The 22,001-nt window shown below is 49.6% G+C and overlaps 1 protein-coding gene across 7 annotated transcripts in view; it reads left to right on the top strand.

The window, feature by feature from the left end:
• Nucleotides 1-22,001, top strand: part of TJP1 (tight junction protein 1) — a 234,821-nt gene that overhangs the window by 211,292 nt on the left and 1,528 nt on the right. For 3 of the 7 annotated variants that reach the window (XM_064480517.1, XM_031440462.2, XM_064480515.1), the window contains 12 exons: nucleotides 834-916; nucleotides 1,536-1,746; nucleotides 2,034-2,134; nucleotides 5,069-5,419; nucleotides 5,745-5,984; nucleotides 6,622-7,497; nucleotides 7,629-7,726; nucleotides 8,882-9,109; nucleotides 13,140-13,321; nucleotides 16,140-16,614; nucleotides 18,108-18,325; nucleotides 19,275-19,418. In XM_064480517.1, the coding sequence (XP_064336587.1) occupies nucleotides 834-916; nucleotides 1,536-1,746; nucleotides 2,034-2,134; nucleotides 5,069-5,419; nucleotides 5,745-5,984; nucleotides 6,622-7,497; nucleotides 7,629-7,726; nucleotides 8,882-9,109; nucleotides 13,140-13,321; nucleotides 16,140-16,614; nucleotides 18,108-18,325; nucleotides 19,275-19,418 (3,207 nt within the window). The remainder of the gene's footprint in view (nucleotides 1-833; nucleotides 917-1,535; nucleotides 1,747-2,033; nucleotides 2,135-5,068; nucleotides 5,420-5,744; nucleotides 5,985-6,621; nucleotides 7,498-7,628; nucleotides 7,727-8,881; nucleotides 9,110-13,139; nucleotides 13,322-16,139; nucleotides 16,615-18,107; nucleotides 18,326-19,274; nucleotides 19,419-22,001) is intronic. The other 4 variants (XM_064480513.1, XM_064480512.1, XM_064480516.1 and 1 more) reach the window with 4 other exon arrangements.

Raw genomic sequence — 22,001 nt, 5'->3', positions numbered from 1 at the left:
TGGTGAGTCGGGGGCCGGCCCTTAGGTCCGGGTGGGGTGCCACTGAGAGGTTTACAGTGACGCCTAGCCCAGCCGTATGGGAGCAAAAGAAAAAATGGATATCCCTGAATACATGTTCTTATGTTTTTTTAACGGCTGTTTTTTTCCAAAACATTAAAACAGTTGGAAAATTTCTGAAAAATATTAAAAGTCACATTTTTAAAGTTTAAATACGTTACCTAGACCAAACACACAGTTTACAATTTCCTTTCCTGGCTTTAATAGTAGCAAGTTCATCAGTATTATTTTTTAAATCCACTTCTTTTTAACCTCATTTTCAGTTGAGCAAAATGCCATAGTTGACAGTTTCTCTTGACCGAGTGAGTCTTCAGTAACTTACTCAAGTTCCACTTACTGTTTCTGTTTAAAATTTTGGTTCTGATTCTATTTAACATGTTGTTCTTTGTGAATTGCTGATTTTGATTTTTTTGAACATACTTCATCGAAGTATTCCTTAACTGCTGAGGTTTTGGGGACCCCATTACATTTTGCACCTGAGGCAGGTGCCTCACTCCCCTCCCTCTAGTCCCAGGTGGTCTCACCCAGTGGTGACACCCAGCGATTCTGACCCGTAGGGGATGTTTTCATCAAAATGGGAGCGAGCAAAAGGGAGGTGGGGGCGGCTGCTGACCTCTGCTGGATGGAGGCCAGAGGTGCTGCTAAACAGGCCCTGGGGTCCATGGCGGCCCCACAGCTCAGCATCACGGGCCCAGCATATTGTTAGTGCCTCGTGGTTCAGCATTGATCTAACCATGGAAACTGATGTTTTGTTTTTGTCCCGGCATCCTGAATAGAAAGTGAACCCCGCGATGCTGGAACTGACCAGCGCAGCTCTGGTATCATTCGCCTTCATACAATAAAGCAAATAATAGATCAAGTAAGTGATTGAAAACTGACCTGTTTCATTGTAAGCTGTGAGTGTTTTGTTTCTCAGTGGGATGGGGTTTGGTTAAATTGAAAGTAGAAGATAGTTTTTCTAAAATTATTACCGGTATAACCATAAGAAAGTTAAGCCCTTACTGAAAGAGTATAATTATAATAATCATTTTCAAGGGACTAGTATCGCAAGCCTTAGAGGGTGATCCTTCATCACCACAAAACAGTCTGCAGTGTTCAGCTGTAGTAAGACTGCTGATACCGCTTCACTCCCGCTCAGGTTGCACTTTGATGTGTACTCGATGGGGAACGTGTTCTTATTCACAAGGTCACGTCAGGAACGTTAAGTTGTTACACTTACTTTCACTGTCAGCTTGCAAGGATTGAGGCTGTCTTAAAAGCGAGCTGGCTGAATTTTCTTTTGTTTTAATTGGGCTGGAAATTATATTGAGTTAACTTCTATGTACACATTTTCCTGACATGTGCCCCTGAGACATCTCAGAGCATAGTTAAAGGTCCGTCACTGTGGGAACACAGTCTTGGATGTGACTTTCTGAAGGTGGTGCTCCTGAGTTAGCTGTGTCTCGTCCCCTTGTTTGTTTTCTTGTTTGTGTCTCCAGGACAAACATGCTTTATTAGATGTGACACCGAATGCGGTTGATCGTCTGAACTACGCCCAGTGGTATCCGATTGTGGTGTTCCTCAACCCTGACTCCAAGCAGGGTGTGAAGACGATGCGGATGAGGTTGTGTCCTGAATCACGCAAGAGTGCCCGGAAGTTGTATGAGCGGTCTCATAAACTTCGTAAAAACAATCACCATCTTTTCACAAGTGAGTGTGTCAAAGGCTTTCTTTCAGCTTGAAGTATCTGTGCAACAGCCTGTAGACAGAGATGCTGTGTGGTCCAGATATTAAAACTGACATGACCTTTGCCTGGAGTGGTTATTGTTTTAGCAGCTGCTGTTGATGAGAAGAAATGTCCAGGGCCAAAGTGGACATTCCAAAGGGTGTGTCTACCCTCCAGGACCATCTTTCAGATAACTCAGTAAAGGTGATTGACCGCTAGGCAGGTTGGATGGACGGTTCTAACCACGCCACAATGCTGCTCTGTTTTTCAGCTACAATTAACTTAAACTCCATGAATGACGGCTGGTACGGAGCATTGAAAGAAGCGATTCAGCAGCAGCAGAACCAGTTGGTGTGGGTTTCAGAGGGGAAGGTGAGCCATTTCCTTTCAATAAATTATGTAACTTGTCAGAGATGCCTTGGAGTCTCCATTGTTTTCTAATTGGATGAACACACAGAGAGTCCTTTTGGGAGTTAGCTTTTAGGTTTTTATAATCTGTGTGTAGGGTTTTGAATGTTGTTTTTGATAATAAGCGATTCTGAAATTTCCCTCCCCACGGAATTCCCATTTGAGTGGTATTCTCTCAGAAAACGAGGGGAGTTGGGTGGGCTCGATGTGTGGTCCCCAGAGTGCTGTCCTCAGCACAGGGGACTCAGGACTTGCCCGGAGGAACAGGCTCTCTGAAGGCAGTGATGGGTGGGGAGACTGGACCACAGACTGTCTCCCCTTGAGCAGCGTGGTCCCCCCAGCTCAGCGCAGGCCCTGCCTGCGGTGAAGTAGCAGACATTTCTCTGAGCCCTACCTAAGCCCCCGTAAACGTTCTTACAACATACTGAAAATGTTAGACAACACAGCATGTCCTTTTGGCTTTGAACTTTGACTTTATATCCATCCAAATGGCCAGCTTCAAAAGGACTACTTTGTGTTGTCAGCCTTTCTGGTTTTGTAGCAGTCCTTGGTGGGAAAAGCCTGCCTGTTTTGTTGGGAGAGTTAATTTTCTCAAAGTATACAGTGGAAAGAATCTTTCGTTTTTCATGTCGTTTACCTTACAGATCACTGTAAAGTCTAGGCAAGGTGGAGAACATCTGTGTGTTTTTACTTTGCTTTTTCTGTCTCCTTGTGAGCTGGATTTTTGTTGTGTTTTGCCCCCGCATGGCCCGTCTTCCCTTCTGCCTGGCTGTGGCTGCAGGGCTGCGCAGTGCATGCTCCGTGCCCTTAGCAGGCCACGCGCGCCCCCCACCTGGGGCAGGGTGACAGTGCTGACCTTGAGGGCTGGTGACCACTGTCCCCCGCCGTTGCACGTCACAGCCGTGCTGGGGGTGGCTGCTGCATGTGAGCTCATCAGACCACTAGCATACCTGACGTGTCAGCTGGGACACGTGGTACACAAGTCCTGGTGGGGTAGACCGACACACCATCGTACACCCACACACTGTTCCTGATTCTCAGTTTCATGGCATTTGATTGACAAGGATTACAGTCCTGTCCGTACTCATCTTCTATAAAACACAATTCTGGTAGCAGCCTTTAACAGGTGGAATGTTAAGAGCTTTCACTGGTGATTCTTGAAATAATACTAGTTTATGAATGTACAAAGTGTACCTTTCTACTTATCTGAGAGTTTTTTTTTTAATCCACAAAACTTAATTTTCTATGATTTTTCCTCGTGATATTGTGTGCTTCCTTTCTTTGCTTGGATTTTAAAATAAAGGTCTAATTCTCCCAACTTTCTATGTAAGGAAAATAGGTCATTTAAATTAATTTTAATACGTCATTTTAATTAATTTTATTAATAGGTCATTTACTATTAGAATAGATTGATGAACTTGTTTAAATCAGAAAAAGTTACTCCAATTTAAATCAAGTTTGATTTATGCCCGCTCCTTCCATTCAGATTTATTTTATCCAGATAGATTCTTAAAGTAAAACCACTTCATTTCACATTGACTTCCCTGAGCTAAGTACTTGGGATCGAGTTGCTAGGAAGAGTTCCTTTTGCAGCATCTGATACAGCCTTGTATGCTGCCTACCAAACCAAGAACAGCCATCCTGAGGCTTTCTTAACATGCAGGCATTCGTCATTCCTGGTTCTAAGCAACCCTGGTTCTCGCTCACTTCCACAGCTCGCACTTTTGCAAAGGCTCCGTAGTCGTGAGTTCCAGGTTATTCCTCCCCAAGGCCTTCAGTGTTTCCCTGGCTGGCTACTGGATTATAGTTAAAGATCAGCGTAGAAGCCGTTGAGGTTTCAGCAGGAGACTTTGCCATAACACAGAACAGAGCCCCGGGATTCTCGGTGTCCCAACCTGCAGGTGGCTCCACTGGAAGCCAGAATCCCCGGGAAGCCACTCCTTCCCATCCGGGAGGCCGGTCCGTCCCACCCAGGAGGCTGTGCTCAGGGGTGGGCTCTTTAAAGAGCAAGCGAGGCGCTCGGTTCAGGCACCTTGAACCTTGTGTTTGTCCTTAAGCTCTCGTGCCTTCTGGCCCAGGGTCCGGGCAGGGTCTTCGGGGACTCTTTTGTTTAATCCAGTCCAGGCACGAGTTTCAGGTTTGTGTCCAGTGACAGCTGTTGACTGCAGCTCTGTGGTCTCTTCCCCTCAAATGCTGCTCATTTTCTTTCTGATCAACTCAGAAGGTGGTCAGTGCCGACTGAAAGCTACCTCAGCTCTTAATTCATTGTGAAAGACAGTCCTAACTGCACTTCTCCCATCCACTGGATGCTACATCTGTCAAAAATACTTTTTAAAAATTCTTAATTTAATAAGACAACCAGCACATAGGTGACACTTTTCTGTTGTGTTTTGTAAAGGCTCTTGGCCCAAATACCGCTTTGTTTATTAGTTGTTTCCTATACTGTAGAGATAGTGATTGGTTCCTACTCAGCTTGAGCAGTGGTGTTAATTTTCGTGGTTATTCTCACATGCGCTATTCTGTCAGTCAGTTTGTCTGTCTCCGGGAGCAGGTTTGGCAGTGTTCTCCTCTTTCCCTGGCTCTGGGCCGACAGGCTTGTGACTAGCCAGGCTCCACCGACCCCTGTGCCACCAGGGTCCCTTCCTTGTCTTCCGGGCTAGGCTCCGGAGTCCAATTCATCGTGGCCGACCTCATCCAGCCGTGCCCGCCAGGTCTCAGAGGATGCTGTGTGTCTGCATGTGTGCCTGCGCAGTCACCTTGACTTTGCTCACCAGAAGTTTCAAGAACAGATGTGATTTCTCCCAAGAAAAGTGTCCTTTTCAATCTCCCTTGTGAAATAAAGGCCATCTCTTCAAGAACTGCTGAATAAAATTGTCAATTTACTTTTATTTGCCCCAGGCGGACGGTGCTACAAGCGATGACCTTGATTTGCATGACGATCGTCTGTCCTACCTGTCAGCCCCAGGTAGTGAGTACTCAATGTATAGCACGGACAGTAGACACACCTCTGACTATGAAGACACAGACACAGAAGGCGGGGCCTACACTGATCAAGAACTAGATGAAACTCTTAACGATGAGGCGGGGACTCCCCCGGAGTCTGCCATCACACGGTCCTCTGAGCCTGTGAGAGAGGACTCCTCGGGGATGCATCACGAGAACCAAACTTACCCTCCTTACTCACCACAAGCGCAGCCTCAGCCAGTTCATAGAATAGACTCCCCTGGATTTAAAACAGCCTCTCAACAGGTAAGCAGCAAGCATTCAACGTTCTGTAGGTAGAGGTGCATTATGAAATTCTAAGATGTGCTGACTGAGTTCAAGAATGTATTGTCCTTTCTCCAGACTAAGAATTAACCTTTAATTTCAGTTTGAGAATACCGAGGACTTAATATAAACTTTGTGTGCTCACTTACATAGCAGTATACTGAAGTTTTCTTAAATTCAGGGCATGAGGTCCTAGTTGTGTGGTTCAGCACACTTGAGCTGTATGTCTGTCAACCACCAAAAATGGCAGTGGGGAGTCAGCAGTGAGCAGAAACACTACATTTGAAATATTTTAAACACTTCACAGAAAGCAGAAGCCTCCTCTCCAGGCCCTTACCTTTCGCCTGAGACAAACCCAGCATCATCAGCCTCTGCCGTTAACCACACTGTAAATCTAGCTCACGTCAGACTGGAGGGGCCCGTCCCTGCTCCCTCCGCCTCTCACTCAGCACAAGCCGATCCTTTAAGAGCACCAAGTACAGAGGCAGCTCACATAATGCTAAGAGCGCAAGAACCGTCATTGTCGCCGCATGTAGACCCAGCAGAGGTACCCGTGTGCAGCGCGCACTGACTCGTTGCTCTCCATCCATCTGGCACCTGATCATTTTTGCTTTGCCCTCTAAGTGCTCCTTTGCTCTCTCACCCTGGGCTCATGCGGCGCCGTGCTTTCAAATCAGCACAGATCATCTCGGTTCTGTAGTTTGCATGGCTTTCAGTGGTACACCGATCATTTAAACGGAGGCCTTTTATGTGGGATTTGTACTTGGTATTTTTTATTGTTTTTATCTTTTGGTTTTCCCCATTCTCTAGAATTGCTTAGTGCATAGTTCAGACCCATTGTAAACTTTGTTTTGTCAATTATGGTGTCCATAAATTTTCTTTATGATTTTTATTTTCAGTGTTCAAATCAAGCGAAATCAACAGTTCAGTGCATTAATTTTCTTCTAAGTTTAATGATTATCTTCAACTCATTTTTCATTTAGTACTTGCTGAAACATAAAAGCCCCTACCTGCATTATAAATTTTGAGCTTTCACTTAAGCTGGCTTCCTCCACTAATCTTTCTGTCCCGGTAATAAATGGTAGAACATAATCATTTTTACATATTCATGCGTAGTTTGGGCTCTTAACGTAAACTAGAATGGGAGACCAGCCTGTGACCTTACATGTGGGTGTTCTTTACAGGTGTATAGGAAGGACCCCTACCCTGAGGACATGACGAGACAGAACCCTGTTCTGAAGGCGCCGGCGGTGGCTCCCCCCGGGCAGAGGCCAGACAGGGAGCCCCACCTGAGCTATGAGCCCCAAGGCCCATACGTGGAGAAACAGGCCGGCAGAGACCCTGAGCCGCCCACCTACAGATACGAGTCCTCCAGCTACACTGAGCAGTTTCCGCGGAGCTACGACCCCCGCCTGCGCTACGAGGACCGTGTCCCTGCTTACGAAGAGCAGTGGGCCTACTACGATGACAGGCAGCCGCGCCAGCCTCGGCCCGCCCTTGACGGCCCGCACCCGCGGGACCTTGACCCCAGGCCGCCCCCTGAAGAACCCGCCGAACGCGGCTACTTCCCGCGCTTTGAGGAGCTGGCCCCACTGCCCTACGAGGGCAGAGCCCGCTTCGAGCCGCCCTCCCGGGCCTCCGCCCTGCGGCAGGAGGAGCAGCCGGCCCCCGGCTACGATGGGCCCGGGCGGTACCGGCCAGAAGCGCAGCCCTACCCCGCCGCTGCCGGCGCCAGGGCGGCTGAGCCCAAGCCCTACTTTGACCAGTACCCACGGGGCTACGAGCCAGGCCCGCCGCCAGGGCTTCCCTCCAAAGCGGGCCACTACGAGCCCCTCCACGGTGCTGCCGTCGTCCCACCCCTGGTCCCCGCCCCTCAGCAGAAGCCAGAAGCGCCACCCGCAAACACCAAACCACTGCCTCCACCCCCAGTTCTCTCTGAAGAGGAAGAGGACCCCGCGATGAAGCCGCAGTCTGTGCTCACGAGAGTGAGGATGTTTGAGAACAGGCGGTCCGCGTCAGTGGAGAGCAAGAAGGAGGAGGCCCAACCCTCCAGCTTCAAGGTAAGCACGTGGCCGTGTCCTGCTGCCTTGGGTGCAGGCCGGGTGGTGACAGCACTCTGGGCGCTCCCGTCCAGCCAGGCCTGTTGGGTCACGATCTGTCCCTGAGGCATGTCTTTCTGATTTCTCTGCAGCCTCCAGAGGTAGCATCTAAACCTCCAGGTGCTCCCGTCACTGGTCCAAAAGCCACGCCTCAGAGCCAGTTCAGTGAACAGGACAAGACACTGTACAGGTGGGTATGCAATGTGGTGCCTGTGGCAGGGAGCCGACCAGCGATCGGATCCCTGGAGTTGGCGATCAGGCCTCTTCCCAAAGAGGAGAGGGACAGAGGAAAGGCAGAGGCTCTCGCCTCTCCTGGGACAGTCGATCAGCTCTCCTAGTGACAGGGCACTTCCTCCAGAGAGACAGTGAAGAGCTTTTTTCCACCCTCTGCAGTAGATCTGTTATTTCTTCAATAAACACATCTGTTGAAAACATATTTTCCCAGCAAATGACATAAACAAAATGTTTAAGGCCCTAACATTTGGAGGATTTTTTTAGTTCTAGAAGTGCTTTCAGCCATGCAAATTGTCACTGTTCAGGGTGAGGAGACAGACTGATAAGCCTTCCTTCCATGAGCACGGGAGACGTGGGAGAGGCGCTGAGGCTGCAGGAGTTAACCCCCAGGAGAGCCGGGGGCCCTGGCCCGCTGGGCTGAGCCGCAGCCCGGCCACACTGCTGCCAGGCCACTGGTGGGTTTGAGTATAGTCTTTGTCTACTGTTCCATCCGTCCACATCTGTGCTCGTCATAGAGGGACGACTGTCTGACGTGTACGTTTTCCTCTTGTTTTAGTGATGTCTGGTGCTTCTCGTGAAAACAAACTATGGTGGTGTCTCCTTTAGCCAGTATCATCAGCAAATGAGCTATTCCACACAAACTTGTAATGACTGAAAGCTTAGCCCCCCTTTTTGGTGTGAAATCTATATAAGTTTATCCATTTCCGATGCAGTTTTTCTGGAATTTACTAGCAGAGCATACGTAACAGTGCCTTAATTCACACTTCTTCCCCCATGCCTCCTGTGTAGAGCTCTCTCCTTATACAAGGGTCGCTTGTGGATCCTGGTGGAAAGGTCGCAGGTTCTCTCGGTTTTCACTTGGTGCTGACATTGCTGTAGGAACATCAGGAAGCGCTCCCTGTTTAGTGAACTCATGGGAGCAGAGAGGGATGCCTGCTGAGTCTGGTGTGTGTGGACGTGGGATTTGGGGTGTCTGCCCTGGCTGTCACACTGCTCAGCTAGATCTGAACGGTCACAGTCCATGAAAGGTCTGGCGAGATTTACACGTTCCATTTTCTTTGTAAAGTTAACGTCTAAGAAGTTACTCCATTTATCATTCATTGTCTCTCAGGATCCCAGAACCTCAGAAACCTCAGATGAAGCCACCTGAAGACATTGTTCGGTCAAATCACTACGACCCCGAGGAGGACGAGGAGTATTACCGGAAGCAGCTCTCCTACTTTGATCGAAGGAGCTTTGAGAGCAAGCCTTCCGCGCACACTGCTGCCGGCCACCTCCCGGAGCCTGCCAAGCCCGTTCACACTCAGAACCCGCCACATTTTCCCAGTTACTCTTCCAAGTGAGTTCTTTCTTTCAGACTCACCTTTTAAAAATGAGATGAAACACAGAGGTTCAATTGCGTCAAGTGGAGTGAACCACGCGAAGTTCAGTGTCTTTAGACGGAGAATGGCTAAGGATGTAGGACGCGGTTTCCGTGGGCTGCGAGATGAGCGTGTGTGTACTTTCTAGCTCTGGGATATGCAATTCTTTTTTGTCCTTAAGCTCTAGTGTCAGATACAGAAAGCTTTTGCATTAGAAAAGTTGTGAAAATCAAACGGTTTTGAGGTAGGAGAGAGGAAACTGTCTCCCTTCTGTGCGGCAGTCCCAGTGCTGGTTCTCTTCAGTCTTTTGTTTCTGTTTTTCAAATATAAGAGCAGGAGTATGCTGGGGAGCGACGTTGTTTGAGGGAAGATACTGAAGACTTGGGCTTTTCCCCCAAGGCAAGAAAAGACTTGGCCTTTATTATTTGAGCTTGAAGGGACATCAGAGATTTCTGGTCCAGGGGTGGATGTGTGGAAACCAAGATCCAGCGAGCACCTCAGCCGGGGTCAAAGCTAGGGCCGAACCCGCGTTCCGTGACTCCCGGCCGTCCTCTCTGTTCCGTGCTGCTCCTTCCTGTGTACTGGTCTCTTGAGTTTTTTATTGTTTTTCTCTCTCATGGGTTTTGTCACATGGGTTCATGTCTCCTGGTTCTTCCTCCCTAGTTGAGCCCCAAGTGACAGAAAACGTGGTACTGAGAGTAGGCTGCCAAACCGCACGGGCACAGGTGGGTTCCTGCTTCCACAAAACAAACCCATAGGAATGAAAACAGATGTGAGTTTATCACGAGGAATTGGTTTATGCAGTTGTGGGGCCTGGCTGAGCAAGTCCTAAGTCTGCAGGGTAGGAGGGGACGTTTGGAGCCGTTTCTGAGCTCACGGAAGCCACTCGGTTCTCTTGCAAAGGGCCTGTCTTGATCATTTCCCTTGGGACCTGCAATAGTGTTTGAGTGATAACTAGGCCTGGAGTTCAGCACAGCCAAGCTGAGACATTACAAAGCCACCACAGATCACTTCTGTCTCTGAGTTTAAAAGCATGAGGGTTTTACTGAGTTAGATGCTCGGGACTCTCTGAACTTAGCATTTGTCATTTGCTATGGAGAGAAAACTCTTCTAGAATACACTTTAAAACCTCTAATGTTAAAAACTTATTTTTAAAAACAACTTTGTTCCTAAGACATCATTTGAAGAGAAGATTTAAAGACCTTTTCCCACTGACATCCATTTAATTCTTTGTCTACAGAAGAAAGCAGTTTATGAGAAATACAAAAGCAGACAGACTCTGACACTGGTGTTGAGGGCCTGCCCCACAGAGGCCCCTGGAGCTGGGGAGCCGCCTTGGGGAGGCTGAGGCTGTGCCCTTTCACGGCCACTTTCACTGAGGCTGCTAGACCTGTCGGGGGAGGGTCCAGTTTAAAGACAGATTTTATTTATCCTTTTACATACTTGGTAGAGAGAATACGGCCTTAAAAGGATACATTTAGATCTAAAAAGTAAGTTGGAAGTTTTGCCAGGGGATGGGATGACAAGGCCTTTTTGGGCTTGTGTTGATTGGTTTTTCCAGAAAGACTGAATGATGTGTCTGTGACGTGTGCCCTGCAGACGGGGTCGTGAACGCCGCCTCATCCTGGCGGGTGCGCGCCGGGCGTGCGGGCTGCCCTCCTTTTCCTCCCGTGCTCAGGGAGGGGCCCTTGTTGCGGTTAGAGGTTTCAGGAGATACGTTGTCTCGGAGAGAAGTAGATAATAACATCTGTGAACTCGCTCAGGACTCGGTCTGAGTTCACTGCCTGCTGTTGTGAGCGTACGGGGAGTGAGAAGGAGTGACTGGACGGATGCGAGGACGTGCTTCCTTCCCCTGTAGGATGAGGTCAGGCCTCTTCCCAGTTGTGCTGTGCTGGGAGGTGTGACTGCCCAGAGGCCTGGAGGGGAGAGTCCGGGGCTCAGTCAGGACTCAGAAGGAGGCTGTAGGCTCTGTGCCTTCCCTAGAAGTAACCAAGTTACTAACGTCCAGATAACACATGCTTATGTTCCACTTAAAAACACACCTCAAAAATAGTCGGAGTTGGAGAAAGGGGGAGTCTTTTAGCACAGGACACATGCCCCAGAAAGCAGGCAGGTTTCACCTGTTTCACAGTCTGCAGAGCTGGAGTGACACCAGGGAGGTGAGGAGACAGCACTCCCACCATCACCAAAGCGAATCAGAAGCTTCTGGGGTTCTAGGAAGGGCTAGGAAAGCGGTCTCCCTCTGGGTCTGTGCACATGTTTCTGCTCAGAGGTAGAGCTGTCTTCTTCAGGGCAGAATATCTACCCCTGAAGACTCAGCTACTGTGAGACTTCCAGGACTCAAAATAAATTGGCTGGTGGTTTTCAACTTTTTAAGAATCAAATGTAAGGTTGATGGGAGGTTGTTCTGTGTGCAGGTGACGCTGTTGGGTGGGAGAGGCTAGAGGCTGGGCGTTGAGCAGCGCAGCTTTGCAGATGAGGCTGTGAGCCTGCATGGGCTCGGCTGTAGCGCTGGTGATGACGGGGACCCCTGGAAAGGACCCCGTGCATGGTCCTGTTTCCCAGGCCTGCGTCCCTCCCCTTGCCACTCCGCCCGTGCCTATGGGCTGCCAGGCTGTACCACTCCCCTGTGTTTTCCCTTGGAGTTCCTCGTGCCCAGCCCTTTCCTAGGACAGTGCTGGCGCTCACATCTTCAGAATGCTGCTCAGTGCAGTTCATGTCTGTGCAACACTGGGGGAAGGCAGAGGGTGGGGGGAGAGGGCACAGTTCCATGTTCCTGGGGGCCGGCCCTTTCCCTGGCTTGCCCCACAACAGCAGGGATGGTCTTCCTGTCTAGACCAAGTGCTGCGGGGTGGGGGGATGTAGTTTGGGATGGTGTTTTACAGTGACGCTTGGGTCCTGTGTGCTGCAAACATAGTCAGATGGACCAGGCTCCTTCATTTCCCTGCTGTGCTGGCCGTCTCTTGGCTCTCACACTAGCTCTGACTGCCTGAGAAGCAGCGCCATGCATAAGACGGGCGTTCGTGCAAGGCTGGCCCTTGGGTGTCCCTTGCTGCGTCATCAACATCACCTCTAATGCCTAGTGGGGATGCCCGAAAGCAGGATGATGAGCTAGTCCAGACCAGACCCCTTGGCAGAAGCCCCTGACCCACCCCAGGGCCCCCCCCAACCCCCGTCTGTGCGCAGGAGGCCCATGCAGCTGGGCTCTAGGGGGCCCTGCGGTGGCCACACTGCAGTTGTGGGTCTGTTTTGCAGATTCCTTCCATGTGAATTTTGTGTGGCACAGATTCACAGTTGGCAGTCTGAAAAAAGTGTGGTGGATTTAAATGACCCTGACAAAATCAAGCAACATTTGCTACTCTAGCGACTATTAAACAGTGGATCTGGTAAACCAAGGGCACGTGTTAAAGATACCCGGTTTCTTCTCGTGTTACTAGGGTGCAGCCACACCCTTTCACTTAAGTGTTGGTTTTGGCTGCTCTTGGGCAGACAGTGAATAGCCATGGCAGACTCCGTCTGTCCCAGGGGGCTGAAAACATGTACTGTCCAGCCCTTGACTAAAATTGTGCCAGGCCCTGGCCAGTGACATCCTCTGTGGTGCTTAGAGTGCCCGAACCAGCGCTCCACACCTTGGATACAGACCAGAAGTCAGTCTCAGCAAGACTGAGGCCAGTAAAGATTTTTCAAAATATTGGCAGGACTTTGTTAAACCTAACAACCCTAACTGTTTTTTGTAAACGGCACTATTAAATATCACAGGTATACCCAGAGTTTCATCTGCCTTTGGTTGCCATCTTCTGGATGTTCTACTAATATTCTTTAAATATCCGTGCTGTCTTTACATCTCTTGCGCTACTTACTGGATGGCTGAACTCACTTGAATATCCATAAGAAGAAATTGTGAAGTTCTCGATTTTTTAAAAAACTCAGGACTACTTGGAAGAATGGGGAATTGATTTCTTAACATGAATCCGTTTTCAGGTTGGTGTTTTCTTCATGTTTTCCCAGGGGAAAGTCTCCCGAAGCAGAGGCTGCGGACCGGTCGTTGGGTGAGAAGCGCTACGACCCAGTGCAGGCGGCCCCGCCGCCACCGCCGCCGCCCGCCCAGTACGGCCAGGCCTACAGCCAGCATCCTCAGCCCGGGCCGCCGCTCGGCCTCCACGCACACGCCAAGGGGGCGCACGGCGAAGGTAGGGCGTTCAGGGGTGGACGGAGCCGCTGTGACGCGGGTGGGGGGTGGGTTGTGTAACATACACACTTGACACTTCTGGGCTGGGGACAGAAAGTCAGGGTTTTGTGGTTATGACCATTGTATCAGACGAGCCTTTTAGCTACATAGATTTTACTCTGACTTATTAGCACAGCTCAGTTTCTGGAAGTAGAGTTTGTTTACCAGTATGTCCAAAACTAAACACTCGGTGGTTTGTAAAAACGATGGTTCTGATCCGTCTTCATTCGTGGATATAGGACAGCCGGGTTCCATGCCACATGTACCCTCAGCACTGGGCCTGCGCACGTGCGTTCTGTGAGGACATCTCTACTGTGGAGGGGACGCAGCTCGAGCGTGCTTGGTCTCCCCCATGTCTCTCTGAGCTGGATCCATTCCTCCCCATGTGGACTCTCTGCCCGCCCCTCATCCCCGCCTTCCTCGTCTTCCTCTGTCTCCTCCATCACTCTCTCCCTTTCCATGGAATCCTTCCCTCTGCCATCCAGCCAGCGCAGCTGGCCGGTTCCGCTGTTGACAGCACCTCTGTCTGCCCCTGCTGCTTCCTCAGTCCCCCTCCACAGCCCCCTGCCATCCATCCGATGCCTCCACCCTCCAGCACCCCTCTCACTTGTTACTTGGAAAAAATATGCCTCAGTTCATCCAGTCTCCTGTTGACATTTCGCTCTGAAAAAGCAGTACTTATGTTATTCATGTAGGAGTCCAGTCCAGGGTTAGGATTTTCTTTACACACTATCCTGTCTGCAGATGAAGAAAGTTTAAGTTTTTACTCTCCAGACCTTGTGCCTTTTCTTTCTTTTTCTTGCCTTTCTGCACTGGCTGAGACATCCAGGAAAATGTTGAGAAGTGATGAGAGCAGACATCTGGTAGTTCCCATCTTGGGGAGAAAGGATCGGATGTTTTACCCTGACCACGTTAACGGTAGGGGTTTTGTAGGTGCCATTTATTACATTCAGGCTGTTCCCTTAGTCCCTGTGTTTGCTGAAAGCATTTTGTCTAGTGTTTTTTCTTCATGCACAGCTGCCCCTCGGTATCCGCAGGGGATTGGTCCCCGGACCCCTGTGCCTTCCCAGATCTGCAGCTGCTCAAGTCCCTCACATCAGCTATGTCCGTGTCCACTGGTCCTGCATCCGTGGTGCAGGGGGCCAACTGCGCTAAGATGGTCACGGGACTTTTCTCCTTTATTCTGTTACCTACCGTGAAATGTTACATTAATGTGTTCACAAGGAATTTGGGCTTATAACCTTTCCTTGTGATGTCCTGGTCTGGTTTTGATATCAAAGTTGTGCTAGTTTCGTAAAGGAGAGCTGGGACATGTTTCTTGTTTCTGAAAGAGTTTGTATGACACTGATATGTTTTCATGAATTATTTCATAGAATTCAGGTGGCACTATTTTGCACCGCGACCAGCGGTGCAGACACTCCCTGACTTAAGACGGCTCGACTTGACAGTGGTGCAGAAGCGATGCGTGCTCAGTAGAAGCCGTAATCGAACTTTGCTCTACTTCTGGGTTAGTGATGTGTGGTGGTCAGCCCCACGCCCGCAGGGGTAAACCACCCACACGCTCCCCAGCGTTCTGGACCCGGACCACTGCTCTGGTTTTCACTCTCAGTACAGCGTTCAGTAGATGACATGAGCTGTTCCATGCTTTATTATAACATAGGCTTTGTCTTAGATGATTTTGCCCAACCGTAGGCTATTTTAAGTGTTCTGTGCACATTTGAGATCGGCTAAGCTTTGGTGTTGGTAGATTAGGTGAATTAAAGGCCTTTTTGACTTTCAGCCTCTAATGGGTTTATCGAGACATGACCCCCTTGTAAGTCAGAAAGGATCGCTATGTGGAAGTGTCTGCTGTTCCACGTCTTTGCCAGTGCCTGGCATTACCAGACTTCAGTTTGCCAAACTAATGAATGTGAATTGGTATTCAGTGGTTTTTTGTTTTGCATTTACTAGTTAATAGTGATACTGAGTGGTTAATCTAGTCTTCCCTTGTGTTTCTGCCTGTTTCAGGTCTTTGCCATTTTCTTATTAGGTTGATTCTTTTTTGTGGGTGTATAGTTGTCTTTGTAAGTTTTATCAGTTATACATGTAAATAGCTTCTCCCCATCTGTGACCATTCTTTTTAAACTGTAACTGGTGAGTTTTGTAGTACTGGTTTTCTTAACGTGGCCACATCTGTCATTGTGTTCCTCATTTGTCATGGACATTGGAGCGGGGTCACTCTGACGCCAGTCTCTGGAGGCAGGACTCCAACTCCAGGGCAGCAGGAGGGTCTGCTGGGACTGTCCCTTGTGTCCCTGCTGCCTCCGGGTCCCTCAGGCTGTGCTGACCCAGACCCAGGCCTTCACTCTGACACCAGGATAGGTTAGGACAGGAGAGACCTCAGGGCTGTTGAAACTTGTGTCAGGAGGTTGTTTTGGTTTCTGTTCTTTTACGGATGAAGAATTATTTGAAGATTTATCCCCCAAAACTTAGTTTAGAATCATGGATCGCATGGTCTCCCACAGAGCATCACTTGTTGATACTTAGATGACTCAGTTCCTCATCTGGGTAGATTTTATTCTTCACCTGTTACAATGGCTCTTTTCCATCTCACGAACCATTATGGCTGGTTAGAGATGGAGTTCTAATTATTTTCCAAACCATCCAATCTACTGTATTATTTTTTATTGAAGTATAATTATTATATTAGTTTCATATGTACCACATAGTAGTTTGGTATTTTTATAGATCATACTCTGTTTTCAGGAAGTTTTAAAAATACTTACACGTTTTTGCTTCAGGTAACTCCGTGTCGTTGGACTTCCAGAACTCGTTAGTGCCCAAACCAGACCCGCCTCCGTCTCAGAATAAGCCAGCAGCTTATAGACCCCCGAACCGAGAAGACGGTGCCCAGTCTGCTTTCTACTCCCAGAAAAGCTTCCCAGACAAGGCTCCAGCCAGCGGGGCCGAGCAGGCTCAGAAAACGGTCACCCCGGCCTACAGCCGGTTCACCCCGAAGCCCTACACGAGTTCTGCTCGGCCGTTTGAGCGCAAGTTTGAAAGTCCTAAATTCAACCACAACCTCCTGCCCGGTGAAGCCGCACACAAACCTGACTTGGCATCCAAAGCCCCCGCGTCTCCCAAAACTGTCGTGAGGGCGCCGGGGTCAGCGCAGCTCGCCGAGTGTGACAGCGGAGTGGAGACTTTCTCGGCCCACGCGGATAAGCCTAGATACCAAATGAGTAACAGCACCATGCCTAAGGCCGTTCCCGTGAGGTAAGAGTCTGCTTTTTTCTTGGCCTAGAGATTTCTCTGATGTGAGTTTGATGTGGTTTTGGGGTTTTCATGATCATTTTAACTGAAACTTTAAGCTGAACAGTGTTGTCCAAGACATTGGAGTGAATGCATCTCATTCTCCAGAAGGTTCTCCAGGGGGAACAAGACACGTGGGAAGTTAGCGCAGTTAGCAGTGTGTGTGCTCGGGCGCTGTCCCCGTCCCTGCTGGCGCTGCAGCTCCCTTGCGGCCCCACGGCCGGGTTGGGGGGACCTAGGTCAGCCCCCGGGCATCTCGCCCCACAGCCCGTACTCTGAGCCATCCACACATCTCGTAATCTCAAACCTTCAGCTGGTGAGGGACATCTGGAGAGGCTCTCAAAGGCATAGGTGTCTGTGTTCCTCATCCACTGTCTGTTCACCAGTGAGTTTATAAAGACATGAACATAACCTCAGGGTGGTTGTTTGAAAAGCAGCTTCCCCGGTAGTTTTGGTAAGGTGGCTGAGTGGACCAGACAAAGCCAGCCTGCCTGGAGCCGTCCTCCGGCTCCTCCCGTCTCTCTTGACATCACACAGCAATAGACCAGACTACTGGCCACACAGAAGCCCGCCTCCGCCTCGCAGATCCACTTAGCTTTTCAGTCCACTCACTGGAGCAGAAGGCACTCCCAGGCAAAGCTGAGGACCGGGAGGACCACCTCAGTCTTCTGTCCAAGAGAAAGGACAGTTGGGGACTTGGGGTTCTGGCGGCTCCTCACAGGTGTCATGCAGTGCTTCCGCCCCTGGGAGTGGAGTCCAGCCTGGTGCTCTGGTCCTCAGGGCAACGTCACATGCTGTTATCTCATCAGCACGTTGCCCCACTCACCACCAGTCCCTGCTGTGCACTTCTGGAGGTCCTGATAGCCTCTATTTGTGAAGGAGAAGGGGCACTGCACCCCCTCTGCCTCATGTGTTCTCTGTGTTCAGTGTCGTGAGTGTTTGCCCAAGCCAGGGTCTAGAATGACCCCCACGGAATGGTGGGAGCCTTCTTGCTTGAGGACAAGGGCATTTGGTACCCAGGGAGTGCAAAGGAAAGGCCACAGTGTGCACCCAAATCCTAGGGAGGTACAGACCTAGTTCTGTGTGTTATCAGGTCTAAGGTGCCGTCAATTGTAAGATTCTTCTGTATCTCCGAGAAGGAGAAACCATGCTGCCAGTTAAGCCGTGACATTCCATCAGTTTTAAAGCACCGATTTTACGGGACGTAGAATACTGGGGTGTCGGGGTTTGTACGTTCTGGTTGCAGAAGTCAGTAATGAAGGTGACTTGACTGGTGGCCTTCAAAAATGAAGTTGATTTCTCCAGGAAGGATGTGCTTTGCTGTCCCTGTGAGTAAAATCTGTCAGTGAAAACTTACTAAGTAGGTAACCTTGATCATACGGAGAAATAGAAGTTCCGTGAAAGCCCCCGTTCAGTGTGTGCAGAGGGCGCACTCACCGTCCGCTCTGGTCTCCCAGCCCGGCAGCCGTGGATGAGGAGGAGGACGAGGACGGCCACACTGTGGTGGCCACGGCACGCGGCGTGTTCAGCAGCAACGGCGGGGTGCTCAGCTCCATAGAGACGGGTGTGAGCATCATCATCCCGCAGGGGGCCATCCCCGACGGAGTGGAGCAGGAGATCTACTTCAAGGTCTGCCGGGACAATAGCATCCTCCCGCCCCTGGACAAGGAGAAGGGTGAGTGGGCCGGGCTTCCTGCCTGGTTTCCTCCCAGGACTTGCCCTGGGCGGGTGGGCCCCCACTGCCTGCGTACTGTCACTGTGAACGGGGGGGTGTCAGCAGGCGTGTCCTCTCCCTGTCGGGCAGCCGCAGCCAGCCTCCCCCAGTGTCAGGGATCACTCACCCCAGCACTCTCCGGAGGCGGCTTAGGCCACACCCACTCCGGGCCTGTCCCCCGAGTGTGGGATGGGGGCCCCTGGGGCTGGCTTCTTCCTCATCCCCCTGATGAGCATGTGGAGCATTGGCCGAAGGGGGAAGGACCCTCCTGGTGCTCAGGAACCGAGGAGCGCTCAGTCCGGCAGTGGTCCCGGCTGTGTGGGGCTGCAGGATGAGGACCACAGGACAGCTTCTTATGGGGTCTGGCAGCCGAGCTCTGCTTCACACACGTATTGCTTTGGCTCATTGTCTTCCATTTTGCCGGAATGTATGTTGGCCTGCGGGAATCCCTTAAACCAAGTCTAAACGTAGGACACAAGCGACATGAGTAAGAAGTACGTGTGAATGTCGCACACTGTGAGATCCCTCTGACTGAGGGCTGTAGCCACCGGCAACGTGTGGCCCTTCAGCACGTGAAACGTGGCCAGTGTTATTTGACAGGTGCAGGCGTGTAAAATACACACTGCTTTCAAAGATGCTGTTTCTTGATCCCAGGTTGAAATACTGTTTTGGATGTACTGGGTTATAAAAACATTACAATTGACTTCACCTGTTTCCTTTCTCACATGGCGACCAGGTTTTAAATTCCACCTGTGGCCTGTGTTGTGTTTCTCCTGGCCACGCTCCTGTTGAGAACTGACCCCATTTGGCCTTAGACGGCGCTAGGTGGAGGGGAGGAGCGTGGAGGGAAGGAGCTCGGTGGGCCTAGATGGGAGCCACGGTCTAACCTCTTGCCCCGCCCCCGCTCCAGGTGAGACGCTGCTGAGCCCCTTGGTGATGTGCGGGCCCCATGGCCTTAAGTTCCTGAAGCCCGTGGAGCTGCGCTTGCCACACTGTGCGTCCATGACCCCTGACGGTTGGTCTTTTGCTCTAAAATCATCCGACTCCTCGTCGGGTATGCTGTCTTCACTCTGTCCTTTGGGGGCTTTGGGGACTGTCATTGATTGATCCCTGGCCGGTGGGGCTGCCTACTGCATGTTAGGGGGTCTCTCCCTCTGTGCCTGTGGCCTCGTGGGCATCACCAGTGTTCCGGAACTTCGTTGTGGTACGTGTATCAGAAATGGAAGGGTAGAGAAATGTCTGCCTTTTAAACATTTGATGATTTGGCCAAAGAGTGGCTGTCTCTTGGTCGTGGTATTCCACAAAATTATTTGTTCTGTCAACATTTTTAAGACGCAGTGGGAGGATTGATACTGTCCTATGTGCATAGGCGTTTTCATCTTTTTACTGAAATGATTTGATTCCTTTATGTAATAAAGAATAAAGAATAGTAACCAAAGATAGAAATTAATTACTCAATCTCCAAAGTAGATTATAAATACAACAGAAACTTGAAAGATAAGAGACCTTCCACTGTGATCATACTTGGCCATGGTTTTCCCTAGTAAAACTAAATAACTTCTCTGAGACACTATTTGTACATGGCTTTTGCTGACAGATCATAATCTCAAAGTTTCCATGCCGTTTCCACATTTCTCACTTCCTCGGTGACTGAGTCAGACTGAAGTCACCTGGACCCTTCTACATTTTTGGTATAGATCACTTTAGCTGAACCTGATGTAGAAAAAAAGGATTTAAAGTTCTTCTGAATTTCTGATAAATCAGATGAGTATTATGCAGTTTCAGTTTGTTTCAGTATGAAACAGAGGTCTACAGTGTGAAGAGCGTATTTTAATACTAGCCAAGATGAAAATATACTATTTCCTGATAGTCGCAAGCACTCCATTTTCTGGGAGAAATAATTAGTGAATTTTTACATACCAGATATGAAAAGTTTCCTCATACCTATGAGGAACATTTTATTAGCCTAGTGTGAGTTAATGAATTAACATTAATGAAACTGCATTTAAAACATAGATTCCGAAAGTCAGGTTTCAGCGTGAGCTGTGACCACCTCTAATCCCAAATAGGCTGAGGATCCTTAAAGTAATTGTCTATTGTAGTTGCTTGTTTTACAGGGTTTTTTTTTTTAGATATGAAAAAAATCAAGATGCTTCATATAATTTGTTATATGCCACAACACCTAAGTTCTTTCAATCTAACAAATTAACTTGCTTTCTCCTGTGTTAAATTTGAGGACGTACACCTAGAAGAGGGGTGTACTTTTGTGTAATCCTGTGTGCCTTTAGAATGCTTTGTTACTGTAAATTTCTGCCCAGAAAGGCAAAAGTAGATTTTGATAGCTGACTTAATTCCAAGAAAACATAGTATATTGGAAAGAAACTTGAACCTAAAATAAGATTTTTCCAATGAGCTGTCACAACTCTAAGCAGTTTATAATCGGCAGTGTTGCACAGGCGCACGTGTACCTGTGACGTTAAATCCCTCTGCCGTAAATGCCGAGCCCAGCATGACTCGGACGTCGCTTAGGTGACAGACAGCTCACTGTGGGCAGCAGGGTTTTTCAGCCTCGGCCGCCAACAGACCCTCGGGCCAGGTTGTCTGTCCTGTGTGTGGCAGGGTGTTTAGCGGCCTCCATGGCCTCTGCCTGTCAGGCGCCAGTGATGAGCAGAAACCTGTCCAGACATTGTCCCGGTGCGGGGGTTGGGGGTGCAGGCAGAACTGCTCCTGGTTGAGAAGCGCTGCCATCAGCAATGCAGAGGCAGCAGCTCTGCCCATCATGGACCTCGGACCCCACAGAGACATGCAGTGCCCCAGCCTTCTTCCCAGTCAGGTCCGTGACCAGGGCCTCTGAGCTGTGGCTGTGCATCTCTGGCCACCAAGAGCTGGTTGGAAGCGCCAGCGCCCAGGCCTGCTTCGGTCTCCCGGTTCAGCGAGCCCTCGGAGCCCCGAGGGTGGTTGTGTCGTACAGCAGGACCGGGGCCGAGACACTGGCCCAGTCTCACTGATTGGGTAAAGGAGGGGAGGGTCTTCTGGAACCAAATTCTGCAGAATGTTCAAGATTTCATTTGGTCTGTCACTGAGAGTGAGAAATGTGTTCCCATACTAGGCTCAGATGCAGTGATCATATAATTATCATCCATGCTTTGGGAAGTGAGAGGGGTGCTGTTAAAGATTATGTGGACTCATGGGCAAACTGGAACTGTCTCGGTCACATGGTCACCCCGACTTTTTTTCATTGTTTGAAAAGGCATAAACTGGGGGGAAAGGTATAGCTCAGTGGTAGAGCACACGCTGAGCATGCACGAGGTCCTGAGTTCATTCCCCAGTACCTCCGTTAAAATTAAGTAAATAAACGTAATTACCTCCCCTTTCAAAAAAATAAAATAAAAATTAAATAGATCAAAAAAAAGAAAAGAAAAGGCATGAACTTGAAAACATAAAGAATAAGAGAAAATCTGTAGGTTTTAAATCTCCAGACCCTAGTGGGTCTTGGATGAAACACGCGGCACTGAGGCGTTGCGGCCATTGCAGCATGCTGAACAAACAGAACCACGTGTCTGAACACGTATGTTTACGGTCACCCCACAATTGCCAAGTGTCCCAGAGAGCAGTTTAACCAACTGTAAATGACCTG

Source organism: Camelus dromedarius, chromosome 29 (assembly GCF_036321535.1).
Source record: "Camelus dromedarius isolate mCamDro1 chromosome 29, mCamDro1.pat, whole genome shotgun sequence".
NCBI lineage: Eukaryota > Metazoa > Chordata > Mammalia > Artiodactyla > Camelidae > Camelus > Camelus dromedarius.
This window is presented reverse-complemented; position numbering and strand designations above follow the sequence as displayed.